Source organism: Eubalaena glacialis, chromosome 14 (assembly GCF_028564815.1).
Source record: "Eubalaena glacialis isolate mEubGla1 chromosome 14, mEubGla1.1.hap2.+ XY, whole genome shotgun sequence".
Lineage (NCBI taxonomy): Eukaryota > Metazoa > Chordata > Mammalia > Artiodactyla > Balaenidae > Eubalaena > Eubalaena glacialis.
This window is the reverse complement of record NC_083729.1, coordinates 86,488,766-86,509,000: the sequence shown is the minus strand read 5'-3', so window position 1 is coordinate 86,509,000 and position 20,235 is coordinate 86,488,766. Positions and strand designations below refer to the sequence as shown.

At 40.1% G+C, this 20,235-nt stretch overlaps 1 protein-coding gene and 1 pseudogene across 5 annotated transcripts in view; one reads left to right on the top strand and one right to left on the bottom strand.

Moving 5' to 3' along the window:
• The first annotated feature begins 13,423 nt into the window (after positions 1-13,423).
• TSGA10 (testis specific 10) overlaps positions 13,424-20,235 on the top strand; it is a 101,983-nt gene continuing 95,171 nt past the window's right edge. For 4 of the 5 annotated variants that reach the window (XM_061211036.1, XM_061211038.1, XM_061211037.1 and 1 more), the window contains exon 1: positions 13,602-13,731. In XM_061211036.1, the coding sequence (XP_061067019.1) occupies positions 13,675-13,731 (57 nt within the window). In that variant the 5' untranslated portion in view covers positions 13,602-13,674. Of the gene's footprint in view, positions 13,472-13,601; positions 13,732-20,235 lie in introns of those variants that run through there. The other variant, XM_061211039.1, reaches the window with a different exon arrangement.
• On the bottom strand, positions 19,369-19,974 carry LOC133105277 (large ribosomal subunit protein uL13-like; annotated as a pseudogene).

Sequence of the window (20,235 nt, the reverse complement as noted above, 5' to 3'; positions counted from 1 at the left end):
GCAATATGCTACAACGTGATGAACCTTGAGCACATTATGCTAAGTGAAATGACTCATAAAGACAAATACTGTATGACTCTACTTACATGAGGTACCTAGAAGTCAAAATCATAGAGACAGAAAGTAGAATGGTGGTTGCCATGGGGAGCTGTTGTTTAAGGGGTATAGACTTTCAGTTTTACAAGATGAAAAGAGTTCTGGAGATAAATGGTAGTGATGACAGCACAACATTATGAATATATTTAATACACTGAACTATACACCTAAGAATGGCTAAGATGCTACATTTTATGTTACATATATTTTACCACAATACAAAAAACTAAAGAAAAAAAAAAGATGTCCAATAAAGATACAGTACTTTTTATTACCAATGCCCAATCTGCTTAGAGAGATGAGCATGCAACATGGAGGGAGGGGCTTGGAAAGGTTGTGAAAGGAGGGGGCCTATGTCAGGGTTGGGCTTTGAAAGATGGTCAGGAATTTGGTAAGCAGAGTTGACCAGGATGGCAGAAGGGACCAGAGCTTGTTAGAGAACAGTGATCTACTGAAGAAGCTCAAGCAGCAACTTGAGATCTGGAACCCACTCCACAGCTGTGAATGAAAGCACTTACCCACCTTTTAGAATGTATTTCTTTAATATTTAGGTACCAGAGTTATCTTTTATGAGTTTACAATTCCATCCCCATCAAGCCCTAATCATTTACTGACAGAAGATTTCTAAAGATATCATCTTGAAACCTTGTTTATCCATATTCGTGATTGAATATCAGTGTTTAATCTGTAACAGAACAGAGTCCAGGGTCTACTGTAGTATCCTAAACATAGTAGTTACTCAAATATTGTTAGTATAACAAATACCTGTTTCTTAGATTTGGAAATTGAAGATGAATTTTTTTCTCATCAAGTGAATATCCAATACTACCTTCAAATGAGTAAAAGTGAGTTTATTCTGTTCTTTGGTTCCTCCTCTTTGATTACTTAAAAGGGAAACACTCCTCTCAAAAATGCATAAGTTGAATCTAATCATGAGGAAACAATCAGATAAACCCAAATTGAGAGATATTATATAAAATAAATAACCTGTACTCAAAAATGTCAATGTATGAAAGACAAAGAGAAGTTGAGGAACTGCTCCAGATTAAAGGATACTAAAGAGACATGATTTCCAAATGTAGTCAATGATCCTGAATTGGGAGGTAGGGTGGGCTGGAACATGGAGGAAATGTACTACAAAGGCCACTTCTTGGACAACTGGACAATTTGAATATGGATGGTTTATTAGATAATAATGTTGCATCACTGTTAAATCCCCTGATTGGGATAATTGTATTGTGGTTATATTAGTGAATGTCCTTGGTCTCAGGAGATAACATGCTGACATAGGGGTAAAGGATCATATCTACAACTTGCTTTCAAATTATCTAGCAAGAGATAGATACAGAGAGAAAGTAACATATGCAAAACATTAATGACTCTAGGTGGGAAAGGATAAAAAATTGTTCAGTGTATTATTTTTGCTAAACTTCTATATGTTTAAAACTTTTTCAAAATACAAAGTTAAAAAAAAAATTAAAGGGACTTCCCTGGTGGTGCAGTGGTTAAGACTCCACGCTCCCAATGCAGGGGGCCCGGGTTCGATCCCTGGTCAGGGAACTAGATCCCACGTGCATGCCACAACTAACAGTTCACATGCCACAACTAAGGAGCCCATGTGCTACAACTAAGGAGCCTGCCTGCCACAACTAAGACCTGGTGCAACCAAATTAAAAAAAAAATTAAAAAGAAAATACTAACAAAACTATAAAACATACCACATTTGAAATTGACAGAGGGTAAAATAATGGTATATAATTACCAACTGGCACATTAAACTTCACTCTAACAGAGGGACTGAGAAGGAATGAAATGCAATAGGTTAGATTTGGCCCTATGAGTCTCACCTTAACTTCTCTGGGATCTTGAGGACAGGAAGGGAGAAGAAGTCTATTGGGGGCCTCTTTGACCTAGTATTTCGGTTGCCATTCAAAAGAAATCTTGTATGCATATGGAAGAATAAAGATCTATAAAGAGCTAAATAAATTTGGACATACACACACAAAAAGCACAGAGACTTGCCTTACCAGATTTTAAGATATGCTACAAAGTCAAAGTAACAAAAACAGTGTAGTACAGGTGCAGGAACAAATAAATGACTAATAAAACATGACAGAGCGCCAGCATGGATATAGGTATGTGCAGGAGCTTCACATATGATAAAGGTGGCATCATACAGCAAAGGGGATAGAAGAGACTAAGTTTAGTGTGATAGTACTGTGAATGCTGGCTCACTATGTGGACAAAAACAAAGCAGGATCCCTACCTCATACACCAAAGTGGACTCCTAATGAAGTAAAGACCTAAATGTGAATGGTAGAACCATAAATGCAGTTTTTAAAATGTAAGACAATGTATTTGTCACCATAGGGTGGAGAAGGATTTCTTGAATAAGAACTAGAAAGTTTAAACAATAAGTAAGAAAACATATGGATCTGACCACTCACAATTAAGAACTTCTGTTCAATAAAGAAACTGTAAACAGGAGGCCCTGAACCAAGATGGCGGAGTAGAAGGATGTGCTCTCACTCCCTCTTGCGAGAACACCAGAATCACAACTAACTGCTGAACAATCATCGACAGGAAGACACTGGAACTCACCAAAAAAGATACCCCACATCCAAAGACAAAGGAGAAGCCACAATGAGACGGTAGAAGGGGCACAATCACAATAAAAGCAAATCCCATAACTGCTGGGTGGGTGACTCACAAACTGGAGAACACTTATACCACAGAAGTCCACCCACTGGAGTGAAGGTTCTAAGCCCCACGTCACGCTTCCCAACCTGGGGGTCCGGCAACGGGAGGAGGAATTCCTAGAGAATCAGACTTTGAAGGCTAGTGGGATTTGATTGCAGGACTCTGACAGGACTGGGGGAAACAGAGACTCCACTCTTGGAGGGCACACACAAAGTAGTGTGCACATCGGGACCCAGGGGAAGGAGCAGTGACCCCAGGGGAGACTGAACCAGACCTACCTGCTAGTGTTGGAGGGTCTCCTGAAGAGGCGGGAGGTGGCTGTGTCTCACAGGGAGGACAAGGACACTGGCAGCAGAAGTTCTGGGAAGTACTCCTTGGCGTGAACCCTCCCAGAGTCTGCAATTAGCCCCACCAAAGAGCCCTAGTAGGCTCCAGTGTTGGGTTGCCTCAGGCCAAACAACCAACAGGGAGGGAACCCAGCCCCACCCATCAGCAGACAAGCAGATTAAAGTTTTACTGAGCTCTGCCCACCAGAGCAACACCCAGCTCTACCCACCACCAGTCCCTCTCATCAGAAAACTTGCTCAAGCCTCTTAGATAGCCTCACCCACCAGAGGGCAGACAGCAGAAGCAAGAAGAACTACAATCCTGCAGGCTGTGGAACAAAAACCACCTTCACAGAAAGAGAGACAAGATGAAAAGGCAGAAGGCTATGTACCAGATGAAGGAACAAGATAAAACCCCAGAAAAACAACTAAATGACGAGGAGATAGGCAACCTTCCTGAAAAAGAATTCAGAATAATGATAGTGAAGATGATCCAGGACCTCGGAAAAAGAATGGAGGCAAAGAGCGAGAAGATGCAAGAAATGTTTAACAAAGACCTAGAAGAATTAAAGAACAAACACCTAGAAGAACTAAAGAACAAACAAACAGAGATGAACAATACAATAACTGAAATGAAAACTACACTAGAAGGAATCAATAGCAGAATAAGTGAGGCAGAACTGATAAGTGACCTGGAAGACAGAATGGTGGAATTCACTGCTGCGGAACAGAGTAAAGAAAAAAGAATGAAAAGAAATGAAGACAGCCTAAGAGACCTCTGGGAAAACACTAAACGCAACAACATTCGCATTATAGGGGTTCCAGAAGGAGAAGAGAGAGAGAAAGGACCCGAGAAAATCTTTGAAAAGATTATAGTCGAAAACTTCCCTAACATGAGAAAGGAAATAGCCACCTACGTCCAGGAAGCACAGAGAGTCCCATACAGGATAAACCCAAGGAGAAACATGCCGAGACACATAGTAATCAAATTGGCAAAAATTAAAGACAAAGAAAAATTACTGAAACCGGCGAGGGATAAACGACAAATAACACACAAGGGAACTCCCATAAGGTTAACAGGTGATTTCTCAGCAGAAACTCTACAAGCCAGAAGGGAGTGGCATGATATACTTAAAGTGATGAAAGGGAAGAACCTACAACCAAGATTACTCTACCCGGCAAGGATCTCATTTAGATTTGATGGAGAAATCAAAAGCTTTACAGACAAGCAAAAGCTAAGAGAATTCAGCACCACCAAACCAGCTCTACAACAAATGCTAAAGGAACTTCTCTAAGTGGGAAACACAAGAGAAGAAAAGGACCTACAAAAACAAACCCAAAACAATTAAGAAAATGGTCATAGGAACATACATATCGATAATTACCTTAAAAGTGAATGCATTAAATGCTCCAACCAAAAGACATAGGCTCGCTGAATGGATACAAAAACAAGACCCATATATATTCTGCCTACAAGAGACCCACTTCAGACCTAGGGACACATACAGACTGAAAGTGAGGGGATGGAAACAGATATTCCATGCAAATGGAAATCAAAAGAAAGGTGGAGTAGCAATACTCATATCAGATAAAACAGACTTTAAAATAAAGAATGTTACAAGAGACAAGGAAGGACACTACATAATGATCAAGGGATCAATCCAAGAAGATATAACAATTATAAATATATATGCACCCAACACAGGAGCACCTCAATACATAAGGCAACTGCTAACAGCTATAAAAGAGGAAATCGACAGTAACACAATAATAGTGGGGGACTTTAACACCTCACATACACCAATGGACAGATCATCTAAAATGAAAATAAATAAGGAAACAGAAGCTTTAAATGACACAATAGACCAGATAGATTTAGTTGATATTTATAGGACATTCCATCCAAAAACAGCAGATTACACTTTCTTCTCAAGTGCGCATGGAACATTCTCTAGGATAGATCACATCTTTGGTCACAAATCAAGCCTCAGTAAATTTAAGAAAATTGAAATCATATCAAGCATCTTTTCTGATCACAACGTTATGAAATTAGAAATGAATTACAATGAAAAAAACGTAAAAAACACAAACACATGGAGGCTAAACAATACGTTACTAAATAATCAAGAGATCACTGAAGAAATCAAAGAGGAAATCAAAAAATACCTAGAGACAAATGACAATGAAAACATGACAATCCAAAACCTATGGGATGCAGCAAAAGCAGTTCTAAGAGGGAAGTTTATAGGTATACAAGCCTACCTAAAGAAACAAGAAAAATCTCAAATAAACAATCTAACCTTACACCTAAAGCAACTAGAGAAAGAAGAACAAATAAAACCCAAAGTTAGCAGAAGGAAAGAAATCATAAAGATCAGAGCAGAAATAAATGAAATAGAAACAAAGAAAACAATGGCAAAGATCAATAAAACTAAAAGCTGGTTCTTTGAGAAGATAAACAAAATTGATAAAACATTAGCCAGACTCATCAAGAAAAACAGGGAGAGGACTCAAATCAATAAAATTAGAAACGAAAAAGGAGAAGTTACAACAGACACCACAGAAATACAAAGCATCCTAAGAGACTACTACAAGCAACTCTATGCCAATAAAATGGACAACCTGGAAGAAATGGACAAATTCTTAGAAAGGTATAACCTTCCAAGACTGAACCAGGAAGAAATAGAAAATATGAACAGACCAATCACAAGTAATGAAATTGAAACTGTGATTAAAAATATTCCAACAAACAAAAGTCCAGGACCAGATGGCTTCACAGGTGAATTCTATCAAACATTTAGAGAAGAGCTAACACCTATCCTTCTCAAACTCTTCCAAAAATTGCAGAGGAAGGAACATTCCCAAATTCATTCTATGAGGCCACCATCACCCTGATATCAAAACCAGACAAAGATACTACAAAAAAAGAAAATTAATGACCAATATCACTGATGAATATAGATGCAAAAATCCTCAACAAAATACTAGCAAACAGAAGCCAACAACACATTAAAAGGATCATACACCATGATCAAGTGGGATTTATCCCAGGGATGCAAGGATTCTTCAATATATGCAAATCAATCAATGTGATACACCATATTAACAAATTGAAGAATAAAAACCATATGATCATCTCAATAGATGCAGAAAAAGCTTTTGACAAAATTCAACACCCATTTATGATAAAAATTCTCCATGAAGTGGGCATAGAGGGAACCTACCTCAACATAATAAACGCCATATACAACAAACCCACAGCAAACATCATTCTCAATAGTGAAAAACTGAAAGCATTTTCTCTAAGATCAGGAACGAGACAAGGATGTCCACTCTCACCACTATGATTCAACATAGTTTTGGAAGTCCTAGCCATGGCAATCAGAGAAGAAAAAGAAATAAGAGGAATACAAATTGGAAAAGAAGAAGTAAAACTGTCACTGTTTGCAGATGACATGATACTATACATAGAGAATCCTACAGATGCTACTAGAGTTAATCAACGAATTTGGTAAAGTTGCAGGATACAAAATTAATGCACAGAAATCTCTTGCATTCCTATACACTAATGATGAAAAATCTGAAAGAGAAATTAAGGAAACACTCCCATTTACCACTGCAACAAAAAGAATAAAATACCTAGGAATAAACCTACCTAAGGAGACAAAAGACCTGTATGCAGAAAACTATAAGACACTGATGAAAGAAATTAAAGATGATACCAACAGATGGAGAGATATACCATGTTCTTGGATTGGAAGAATCAATATTGTGAAAATGACTATACTACCCAAAGTAATCTACAGATTCAATGCAATCCCTATCAAATTACCAATGGCATTTTTTATGGAACTAAAGCAAAAAATTTTAAAATTTGTATGGAGACACAAAAGACCCCGAATAGCCCAAGCAGTCTTGAGGGAAAAAAACGGAGCTGGAGGAATCAAACTCCCTGACTTCAGACTGTACTACAAAGTTACAGTAATCAAGACAATATGGTACTGGCACAAAAACAGAAATATAGATCAATGGAACAGGATAGAAAGCCCAGAGATAAACCCCCGCACCTATGGTCAACTAATCTATGACAAAGGAGGCAAGGATATACAATGGAGAAAAGACAGTCTCTTCAATAAGTGGTGCTGGGAAAACTGGACAGCTACATGTACAAGAATGAAATTAGAACACTCCCTAACACCATACGCAAAGATAAACTCAAAATGGATTAGAGACGTAAATGTAAGACTGGACACTATAAAACTCTTAGAGGAAAATATAAGAAGAACACTCTTTGACATAAATCACAGCAAGATCTTTTCTGATCCACCTCCTAGAGTAATGGAAATAAAAACAAAACTAAACAAATGGGACCTAATGAAACTTCAAAGCTTTTGCACAGCAAAGGAAACCATAAACAAGATGAAAAGACAACCCTCAGAATGGGAGAAAATATTTGCAAACGAATCAACGGACAAAGGATTAATCTCCAAAGTATATAAACAGCTCATGCAGCTCAATATTAAAAAAACAAACAACCCAATCCAAAAATGGGCAGAAGACCTAAATAGACTTTTCTCCAAAGAGGACATACAGATGGTCAAGAAGCACATGAAAAGCTGCTCAACATCACTAATTATTAGAGAAATGCAAATCAAAACTACAATGAGGTATCACCTCACACCAGTCAGAATGGCCATCATCAGAAAATCTACAAACAATAAATGCTGGAGAGGGTGTGGAGAAAAGGGAACCCTCTTGCACTGTTGGTGGGAACGTAAATTGATACAGCCACTATGGAGAACAGTATGGAGGTTCCTTTAAAAACTAAAAATAGAATTACCATATGATCCAGCAATCCCACTACTGGGCATATACCCAGAGAAAACCATAATTCAAAAAGACACATGCACCCCAATGTTCATTGCAGCACTATTTACAATAGCGAGGTCATGGAAGCAACCTAAATGCCCATCGACAGATGAATGGATAAAGAAGATGTGGTACATATATACAATGGAATATTATTCAGCCATAAAAAGGAACAAAATTGGGTCATTTGTAGAGATGTGGATGGATCTAGAGACTGTCATACAGAGTGAAGTAAGTCAGAAAGAGAAGAACAAATATCGTATATTAACGCATATATGTGGAACCTAGAAAAATGGTACAGGTGAACAGGTTTGCAGGGCAGAAATTGAGACACAGATGTAGAGAACAAACGTATGGTCACCAAGGGGGAAAGCGGCAGGGGGGTGGCGGTGGTGGTGTGATGAACTGGGCGATTGGGATTGACATGTATACACTGATGTGTATAAAATTGATGACTAGTAAGAACCTGCTGGATAAAAAAATAAATAAAATAAAATTCAAAAAAAAAAGAAACTGTAAACAAAGTTCAGAAGATGGAGAAAGGACTGGAAGATGTGCTGTCCAAGCTGACAAGGGATTTATAGCTAAAATATAACAAGAACAACTATGAATTAACAAGGAAAAAGGAAACCCATTAGAAAAATGGGCAAAGGATACAGAGACATAATTCACAGATTGGAGAATCCTCAAAAGATAATGTGTGCATAAAGCGATGTTCAAACTTATTAGAAATCAGAGAAATGCAAGTTTGCTACCATCAGAATGGCAGAAAGGTGGGTAGCACCGAGTATTTAGTAGAATGCAGGAAACCTTGTGCATTGCTGATGGAGTAATTTTTAATTCCTACCTCACATTCCACATCCAATCCTTCAATGAATCCTGTTTCTGTTTCTACCCTTGCCTATGCCTCACCACTGTTTGTTCTTCTAACTGTATCTGGAATGAGCCTTTTAAAACATAAGCCAGATCACATCCATCCCCTGCTCAACACGCTCTAGTTACTTCCCATCACAGAGTAAAGCCAAATTCTCTACCTAACAAGTCTCCAGCTGTGGTAGGCAGAAGAATGGTCCCCAAAGAAGTCCACATCCTAATCCCCACAACCTGTGAATATTCTGTTACATGGCAAGGGGGAATTAAGGTTGCCAATCAACCTACCTTGAGGTGGGGAGATAACCCTGGGCTAATTGGTGGCTACGAATATAATCACAAGGGTCTTTATAAGTGAGGGAGGGGGGAATTCCCTGGCGGTCCAGTGGTTAGGACTTGGCACTCTCACTGCCAAGGGCCTGGGTTCGATCCCTGGTTGGGGAACTAAGATTTCAGAAGCCGCTCAGTGCAGCAAAAAAAGAAAAAAGAAGAAAAAGTGAGGGACAAGACAGGAATGTCACTGTTAGAGTGATGACTGGCCATTGCTGGCTTTGAAGATAGAAGGGGACCACAAGCTAATAAGCAAAGCGGGCAGCCTGTAGCAGCTGGAAAGGCAAGAAAACAGATGCTCCCCTAGAACCTCCAGAAGGAATGCAGCCCTGCTGACATCTCACTATTAGCCCAGTGAGATCCATTTTGGATTCTAACCTCCAGGACTGTAAGATAATAAATTGGTGTTGCTTAAAGCTACCACATTTGTGCCAAACTGTTACAGCAGCAATAGGAAACAGATACACTAGTAACATTCTGTCATCCCAAACTCTTCTCCTCTCCACTCTGCCCCCGCCCCATGACCTCATTGCTGTTCCTCCAGCACATGCTTCAGGGCCCTCTTCTGCTTCAGGGCCCAAGCACTGACAGTTCCCTCAGCCTGAAGCAATTTCTGAATTGCAAACCACTTCTGATGGGGATGATTAGTGGAGCTAGCTGACTTCTGCTTCTGTCCAGGATGGAGTAACATGGACCAGATTTATCCTCATGCCTTAAACATCTTAAAAACAGACAAAACACATGAAGCAATGGTTTTTAGATACTGGACAATAGGTAGTACAAGAGAGTGATCCCTAAGAGAAAGGAGATAAGGTTAAGTCCTATGAGTGCTCCGTGCCTGGAAATTTTAGGCTTCAGCACAAGGAAGGGGAATCCAAATTGAGTCTGGTCACTTCAGTGAACTGAGAAGACAGACTTCAGGGTTTGCAGAGGCCAAGATGGCTAGAATTTGTGGAGAGAGGAGAGAGGTGCAGTGAGAGAGCGAGCTCCAGAGATCTGCAGAAGATTCCCCACAATTCTTTGGCTGAATACTGATCAGTGTACGTGTGTAAAAAAACGATTGAGCCCTGGGGAAAAAAACACCAAAAAGGAGAAGGCAGAATAGTACTTAGAGCCTACACAGGGCCAAGAATAGAGTTCTCACCAGTCAGAGTAGAAAGAACTCTTAATATACTGGACATTGAATAGAGTCCTCAGAAAGGTATTGCCTCAGTAATGGGGTCAAATTAGCCCTAAATAAAGACTATTTGGACCTAACAAAGCTTAAAAGCAAGGTTCTAAAGCAGGTCTGTCCAATAGGACTTTTTGCAATGATGGAAATATCCTATATGGATTGTCTAATATAGTAGCCACTAGCCACGTGTGGATGTTGGCAGGCAAGAATTCTACTGCTGAACGACCGATGCAAGCTGGATGTTGGAATTTGAAATATACAGAATACAAATGAGGAACTAAATTTTAAATTTTATTTAATTTTATTAATACACATTCAAATAGCCACATGTAGCTAGTGGTTACTATTTTCAACAGGGCAGCTCTAAAGGATCAAACTGTTTCCAAGTAAACTTACTGCATCTCAGAACAAAGCCTAAATATATTTAAAGAAAAACCAAAACCAAAACCTCCAGCACCCAACAATGTCAAATCTGCAACGTCTGGCAGCCAATAAAAACTCACCAGGCATGAAAACAAGCAGAAGAATGTGATGCATAACCAGGAGGAAAAAAAATCGGTTAATAGAAACAATGCCAAGAATGAGACAGATGATAGAATTAGTATACAACAGCTATTTTAAATATATTCCATATTTCCCAAAGCATGGGCATGATGAAGTGAGAAATGAAAGACATTAAAAAAAAAATCAAACTGGAATCCAGAGATGAAAAATACAAATCGGACATGAAAAATACCGTGGATGGGAGTAACACTGCCAAAGGAAAGAACAGTGAGCTTGAAGATATATCAATACAAACTATCCAATTAAAAAAAAAAAAGAACACAGCATCAGTTAGCTGCAGAACAGCAAAAAGCAGCTTAACATGTGTATAATTTTTTTTTAAGGGGACCAGGGAGGTACCGAGGAAGAAAAAAGGCGAGAGGTTTTCGTAGCGAAGCTTGTGAAATGATGGAGAAACCCGATCTTAGACTTGCACAGGAGTATCTATTACAAGGGAGACAGCTCAGGTGCTATAAAAGGATTAGGTGGGGCAGGATGGGGCACTCAGCACTCTTTGGGTTTCCACAGAGGGAAGAAAATTTTCACTTTCTTGGGCTGAGGGAGGAAGTCAACAGTCCTTGATAGGAAAAGAAAGGAAACTCTTCACGCCCTGGTCTGGCTTTAAAATGATCTTTTCCCTACATTCTTTCCAAAGACTCTTTAGTAACATCTAGGTGGCGTACATAAATGCTTAAACTCTTCTAATTTTTTCCCTAAAGGAAGTACTTTCCTACCTCCTATATTAACAATCCCCTTCTCCCCACAAGCCTTCAACTCCATCTTAAGAGTTTTGTACATTTTTCCCCATTTCTTTTCAATAATGCTAGATCATGAGAACATTTTATTCAAAATAATCTTAGTATTTTAAGAGGAAATGAGATTACACTTTGTTTTCCCTAAAATAACTTTTCAGGATGGTCTCTGAGAGCTCATGCTTCTTTGTAACTTATTTTATCAGTTAGGTATAATTATATTTCACAGGAAATGTATCTCTTGGGACCTCTGACTTCTTTATCTAAAATAACAGGGACACGATTTAATTTTTTAGTATCTAGCTATACTTACAAAGTATATGATATCGGAAAATATTGCTACAAAATATGAGAAAATGTACTGGCACAAATAACAAATAAAATGTACTGGCATAAAAAAATCAGCAGAGATTGGAAAAACATATAGCACATATTTAAATGCACTTCTGTGAAATTTTCTCTAACATAAAATTTATTTATGCCTGTCAAAATACATTGTGGGAAAAAAATGAGTACTCACCTGGCAAAAACAGGAACTGTTAGTCACTTCAAATGTGAGATTACTTTTGAAATACACAGGCGAATACTATACCAAGATCATCAGAGAACAGCTATGAAAACCTAGTTTATCTATTTCATCTGTAGGAAAAGACAGGGAGATAAAGCCACCATTAGAGTTCAGAAGCCCTTGGGTTACTTAAGAAAAGTTGGAACATGTTAAACATTAAGAAATGTTAAAAAGACAATATTTCCTTTCCAGCTGAGCTCCAAAAATTTGGCAGAATAATGCAATTCTCATTCTTTTTCCCTAAAAAGTTCATTTCTTCATTTTTAGGTAATGTGGTCAATATTAACATAGTTGGATGGCCAAAAATAATATTACACCTGGTTAAGTTAAATGAGTGTTCCCAGACTGAAGGCTCCTAATTGAGAGGACAAGTTTAAACGGTATTAAACAGGAGCAGAATCTGTACAATATTAAATATCAAATGATATTTCTTTTTTTTGTTAACCATAATCAGTTTTTCTTCAAAGGGTACTTGGAGAAGGCCTGGCTTGTGGAGAAGGCATACCGGTCAGGAACCTGCGCTGTCATCATTAGTTCTGTCACTCCCAGATTCAACCCAGACTGGATGGTGCCGGGCGGACGGGGCTCGGGGTCCGCAGGCTCCCCAGACTTCAGGCTGCGGGCGCTCACCCCAACAGGCCAGTCTCTCCCCCGAGGCTGCAAGCAGCAGCACCCGACCCGGGAGGCTCCCCGCAAACAGGCCCCTGACTGCGGACCGAGAGCGCACCACCCTCCCACCGCCCAAGAGCAACTCTGCGGAGTAACGAATTCACTGAACGCGGGTCCAGAATGGTACCCGATCCCTGGAGAAAATAGCACAAAAAAGCGGCAGCAAAGCAGCAGGTGTCCCAGACCTAACTGAAGGCAGCCGGAGGGAATAGAGCCCTGCGCATGCGCATTCCACTCAGGTGCAGTCACCGCCCCCAGGGAATAAGGAAAAAGTCTTGGAAAAGGGGATAGCGGCTGGTTACTAGGAGACGGGACGCTCGGGGGGGGGGGTCTAGACGCTGCGTGGGCGTGCGCCTGCGCGGCGCGGATGGACCAGGAAGAGGCCTTATCCTCAAGCGCCCTGTAAGGCGGACAGGAGGACTTACGCGTCGCTACGTGCGTGGGTGCGCGCGCGCGGCTTGTAGTCCCCGCGAGTGGGAGGGTCGTGCCAGGTACGCGTGCGCACAGGGACTTGGGGCGCGCTGTACGGAAGCGGAGTGAAGGCGCCGGGGAGGTGGAGGACGAGCCCCCTCAGGTACAGAGCGTGAGGGCGGGGCCGACAGCGGCGCAGGCCGGCGCTAACCGCCCCCGCCTCCTTCCCGCCGGGTCCCGCCTCCCTCCGACCCCCGGGGCGGGGCCAGGTCGATTTGGGATGGGAAGGGAGAGGAAAGGGGCGGAGGATGGAGACCTCGAGGGACCTGGATCCCTGGCGGAGGCGGAGTCCTGGCAGTCGCCGGGATGAGCTCCGGAGAGGACGGCGGGCCGAGAAGCCCGGGGAGGGACCCGCAGCCCCAGGTAGAAGCGCGGGGATGCGCCGTGTTGGGGTAAAAACATCTCCTGGGCCACAAGGCCTCTGAGAGGGCAGCTGCAGGGGGCTGGTGTGGCGGGTGTTGGGGGCTGAGGGCGACCCCTGAGGTGGGTATTGGCTGCTGGAGCCGCTGTGAGGGACGGTAGCGGGCAGAGTTGCGGTCCAGGGAGGCCCGCCAGGAGCAAACTTTGCCCCTGTTGTTGTTTCTCGGGAGCTTAGGGTTGAGCCCAGTTCCTATGGTGACCGCTTCGCTTCCTGCCGTGGCTCTCCGCTTGGTCGTTGCAGGGACTGTTCTGTTTAGAAACGCTCTGGAGTGGAGCTGAGGAATTTGGAAGCCAGAGATTTGGGAGTTCAACCTGGCTCTTCCTGACTCCCAGCCTCTCACTTCTAAGCCACTTTATACACTTTGCGAGGTGAAGGGCCGAGATTACGTAGGCAATTGCATGAAAATCTCATATAATTACAGTAGAAATTATACACCAGAAAGGCAGGGTACACTGGCTTTCCTTTGAAAAAGTACTTGAGGTTTAAAGTGAATAACTCTGCGGCGATCAGGGAGCTGATACCTAAACACGCATAGGAATACACTTTTTTTTTTTTCTTTAAATAAAGTCAAGGATAGCGATTTCAGGAAACGTTGCATAGATGACACAGGGTCTCTGTTTTCCTTTTTCCACTTCAGGCCATTATATCTCACGATATTCGTTGTTTTAAATTTCCTCTAGTGGTTTTCAGAATTTCAAGCACACTTTTTTTTTTTTTCTAAACTGTAAGGAAATAAATAGGAGAATAATCGGGTTGCAACTAGAAGAAAATACGTTAGTTATAACTATGAAAGGAAAGTGTTACATTATTCAGATCTGCCTCCAGGATAAAACTGATTTTTGTTTGTATGTGAATTAATGAGTGAACTAAGCCATTTAGTCTTAATTAGTGGGTAATAACTAGGAAGGTACATTAATGATATATTTATTTTAAACAGTATACACTTTAGCATTATTTAATGGCAGCTTCCAAAATAAATCTTGTTTACCTTCTGAAAAAAATCACTGCTTATGGCCCAGCAGATGTAGACGTTCTTCTGGCCTCTCTGTCTTCTTTTTCAGGTGCTTCTTTTTCAGTTTGTTTTAGGATCATTTGCTTTTAAAAGTACTCCACATACAGAGGCAGTTAGAGCAGGTGTTGTTATTCATTCCCTTTTCCCATCACACGCTCCTCCTTGTCCCCTTTCATGACTTCTCTGATAGCCACTTCCTTGCTTTTCCTTGTAGTTTCACCATCTTTGTATGTGACCATGCACTTTCTAGTTTGGCTTGTTTTTGAACTTTATGTAGATGGAATTGTACTAAGTTTTCCTTTGTATTTTGCTTCGTTACTCAACATTGTCTTTAAGATTGATCCTTTTTATTGCTTGTAGTTAGTTTGTTGTTTGGTGTTCCATTGTAAGAGTATACCACAATTTACCTACTGTTGGTGGACACTAGGGTTTCTATGGTTTTTGGTAAATATGAGGAACACTGCTGTGAATTTTCTTGTACACACACCCCTTATAATCTCTTGAAGTGTGCTGGTTAGTAAGGTAGTTCTATTTGTGTTAGTTATGCTATTTATGTCAGTCTATATTAAATTCCTTTGGTTCTGAAAAGCCTCTTGACAACAACTCTTTGACCCTCTTCTTATGTTTCCAAGAGGAAGTGATAAATGATTCTTCTCCTAAGGCCATTGTTTTATGCTCCTTAAAAAGGGCAAGTTATTTCTTCACAGTACAGTCTGGATTGAAGAGAAGTGAGGAGCTTGGGTTTGGATGGAATGACTGGAGAGATTATTTCTTTTTAAGAAAGGTTAAACAAGTGACCTTACTGTTTTGTTTGAAGTGAATTCCCAAAACATTTATTCACTTATTTTTTATAAATACAGAACCCACCTCAAAATTATTCATAAAATTTTATGTGGTTTTCTACATCCTTCTGTTAGTGAAGCTATTCCTTCCTACTTCAAAGTGTCTTTCAGTCTAAACTTTTGGAGACAATTTTCTAAAAAGAAAACAAGTTGACCTTTTGTGAAACCAGATTTCAGAATCCTATATAAGATACTCCAGTATTTTCAATTATTCTATCAAAATATTCAATAGACGTTTGTTGAGCACATATTATATTTTGCTCAACACTGATGATACTTTTTAGCATGTGATCTTAACTCCTGTTTCACTGAAAAATTAAAATTCTGCCAGGCAGGAACTTCTTCACATTTCTACCCCTTCTCATCTAAATCGTCACCTGACCTTGTTTTTTTCTGTCTTGTCTCAAAGGACAGTGTGCACCCTTTACCTGGGTTTCCTCTTACTAGCTTATTGGCCTTTCTCCTTTAGTTAACATTAACCCATGTCTTAGGAATCGTCATTGTGTTTATACTGTAAGAACTCTTAACCTGGAGTACAAGAACTTTGGGGAGTTCTTGAACCCCCTGGAATTGTTTGTAAAGTTTTGTATGTGTTTGCATTTTCCTGGGGTAACGACCTAGGGCTTTTGCTTAATTCTGAAAGGGGTCCTTGATATAGAGGAAATTAAGAAGCAAGTTTTTCTCCTCTTCTGTTAGCCCTTCAACAACCCTGGTCTTTTCCCAAATTTTGTTCTACCTTTCTTCTCACAATCATGCTTTGTAAAAGAAATCTACATTTTCTATTTCTTTTTCTTTACTACTCATTCATTTGTTAGTCCTCCTACCATTGAAACTACCTTGTTTGAATCATCAAAATTCATTATTTGGGAAATGTTTTATTGAATACCAACTTTGTGCTGGGCACTCTTCTAGGCATTAGGGATATAACAGTGACTGGACAAGAGCCTAGATCGCTTGGAGCTTACCTTTGGTAGGGGGTGACAAACAATAAACAAATGAAGAAATAAGTGATGTGATTTCAAATAGGGTTAAGTGCGATAACCTAATGGGCGAGAGAGTAGGAGAGAGGCTACTTTAGGTAAGAGGTTGGGGAGGACCCTCTGATATTTCAGCCAAATTGCTGAGGGTAAGAAGGAGCCATTCATGTCAAGGGCTTGGGGGTGAGAATGTTCCTGACAGAGGGAAAGCAAGGGAGGAGGCCTCAAAGTGGAATGAGATTGGCACAGTACAGGAACAGAAAGAAAACCCATAAAGCTGGTGGGTGAAAAAAGAAGAGAGTAGTAGGTCTATTTAGGGAAGTGAAGGCAGGGCCCAAATCATGTAGGACCTTAAAAAGTTTGACTTTTTTAAGAAAATTGAAATCGTATCAAGTATCTCTTCTGACCACAACGCTATGAGACTACATATGAATTACAGGAAAAAAACTGTAAAAAATACAAACACATGGAGGCTAAACAATACACTACTAAATAACCAAGAGATCACTGCAGAAACCAAAGAGGAAATCAAAAAAATACCTAGAAACAAATGATAATGAAAACACAACAACCCAAAACCTATGGGATGCAGCAAAAGCAGTTCTAACAGGGAAGTTTATAGCAATACAATCCTACCTCAAGAAACAAGAAACATCTCAAATAAACAACCTAACATTACACCTGAGCAATTAGAGAAAGAAGAACAAAAAAACCCCCAAAGTTAGCAGAAGGAAAGAAATCATAAAGATCAGATCAGAAATAAATGAAAAAGAAATGAAGGAAACAATAGCAAAGATCAATAAAAGCTGGTTCTTTGAGAAGATAAACAAAATTGATAAACTATTAGCCAGACTCATCAAGAAAAAAAGGGAGAAGACTCAAATCAATAGAATTAGAAATGAAAAAGAAGTAACAACTGACACTGCAGAAATACAAAGGATCATGAGAGATTGCTACAAGCAACTATATGCCAATAAAACGGACAACCTGGAAGAAATGGACAAATTCTTAGAAAAGCACAACCTTCCAAGACTGAACCAGGAAGAAATAGAAAATATGAACAGACCAATCCCAAGCACTGAAATTGAAACTGTGATTAAAAATCTTCCAACAAACAAAAGCCCAGGAGGTGGGCTTCACAGGTGAAGTCTATCAAACATTTAGAGAAGAGCTAACACCTATCCTTCTCAAACTCTTCCAAAATATAGCAGAGGGAGGAACACTCCCAAACTCATTCTACAAGACCACCATCACCCTGATACCAAAACCAGGCAAAGATGTCACAAAAAAAGAAAACTACAGGCAAATATCTCTGATGAAAATAGATGGAAAAATTCACAACAAAATACTAGCAAACAGAATCCAACAGCACATTAAAAGGTTCATACACCATGATCAAGTGGGGTTTATCCCAGGAATGTGAGGATTCTTCAGTATATGCAAATCATTCAATGTGATACACCATATTAACAAACTGAAGGATAAAAACCATATGATAATCTCAGTAGATGCAGAAAAAGCTTTTGACAAAATTCAACACCCATTTATGATAAAAACTCTGCAGAAAGTAGGCATAGAGGGAACCTATCTCAACATATAATAAGGCCATATATGACAAACCCACAGTCAACATCATTCTCAATGGTGAAAAACTGAAAGCATTTCCTCTAAGATCAGGAACAAGACAAGGTTACCCACTCTCACCACTGTTATTCAACATAGTTTTGGAAGTTTTAGCCACAGCAATCAGAGAAGAAAAAGAAATAAACGGAATCCAAGTTGGAAAAGAAGAAGTAAAGCTGTCACTGTTTGCAGATGACATGATACTATACATAGAGAATCCTAAAGATGCTACCAGAAAACTACTAGAGCTAATCAATGAATTTGGTAAATTAGCAGGATACAAAATTAATGCACAGAAATCTCTTGCATTCCTATACACTAATGATGAAAAATCTGAAAGAGAAATTAAGGAAACACTCCCATTTACCATTGCAACAAAAAGATAAAATACCTAGGAATAAACCTACCTAAGGAGACAAAAGACCTGTATGCAGAAAACTATAAGACACTGATGAAAAAAATTAAAGATGGTACAAACAGATGGAGAGATATACCATGTTCTTGGATTGGAAGAATCAATATTGTGAAAATGACTATACCACCCAAAGCAATCTGCAGATTCAGTGCAATCCCTATTAAACCACCAAAGGCATTTTTCACAGAATTAGAACAAAAAATTTCACAATTTGTATGGAAACACCAAAGACCCCGAATAGCCAAAGCAATCTTGAGAAAGAAAAACGGAGCTGGAGGAATCAGGCTCCCAGACTTCAGACTGTACTACAAAGCTACAGTAATCAAGACAGTATGGTTCTGGCACAAAAACAGAAATAGAGAGCAATCGAACAGGATAGAAAGCCTGGAGATAAACCCACGCACATATGGTCACCTTATCTTTGATAAAGGAGGCCAGAGTATACAATGGAGGAAAGACAGCCTCTTCAATAAGTGGTTCTGGGAAAACTGGACAGCTACATGTAAAAGAATGAAATTAGAACACTTCCTAACACCATACACAAAAATAAACTCAAAATCGATTAAAGACCTAAATGTAAGGCCAGACACTATAAAACTCTTAGAGGAAAACATAGGCAGAACACTCTATGACATAAATCACAGAAAGATCCTTTTTCTTTTCTTTTTTTTTTTAATTAAGAATAAACAGTCAATTTTATTGGGCTCAGACTAAGAATCCATGGGTTTGAGGACCTCTGTGAATTTTTCAGTTTTCTTCTCTGTGTTCTTTTCAGCCTGCTTCCATAGCCTCGTGAGCTGCTTCTTTTTCCAGTAGTGGATCTTGGCCTTCTCCTTTCTCTTCTCCTCCAAGGTGGCTGTTACTGCCTGGTACTTCCAGCCAACCTGATGAGCCAGGCACCCTAGGTAGGCAAACTTCCGCATAGGCTTCAGACGCACAACCTTGAGGGCGGTAGGAACCACCATCCTCTTTTTCTTGTCATAGGGTGGCAGGATCCCATCAAACACCTTGAGGCTGTCCAGAGCGGCCTGGCCTTGCTTGGTCTTATGGGGCAGCATGCCTCGCACTGTCTGCCAGAAGATGTGGCTGGGGGCTCAGAAGTGGTAGGGGCTGCAGGAGGGGTTGGTGTTCATCTGCTTGCAGAGGAATGCCAGGTACTTCAACTTGTTTCTATAGAAATTGCCAGAAATGTTGATGCCCTCACAGCGCACAACCACCACCTTTTGACCCAGAAGCACCTGCTTGGCCATGATGGCCACCAGGTGGCTCAGGAGATGGCCTCAGCCATCGAGAACCAGGACCTGCCCCTCCGCCATCTTCGGCAGCTGCCTCCAAGATCCTTTTTGACCCACCTCCTCGAGAAATGGAAATAAAAACAAAAATAAACAAATGGGACCTAATGAAGCCTAAAAGCTTTTGCACAGCAAAGGAAAACAAAAACAAGATGAAAAGACAACCCTCAGAATGGGAGAAAATATTTGCAAATGGAGCAGCTGACAAAGGATTAATCTCCAAAATATACAAGCAGTGCAATATCAAAAAAACAAACAACCCAATCCAAAAATGGGCAGAAGACC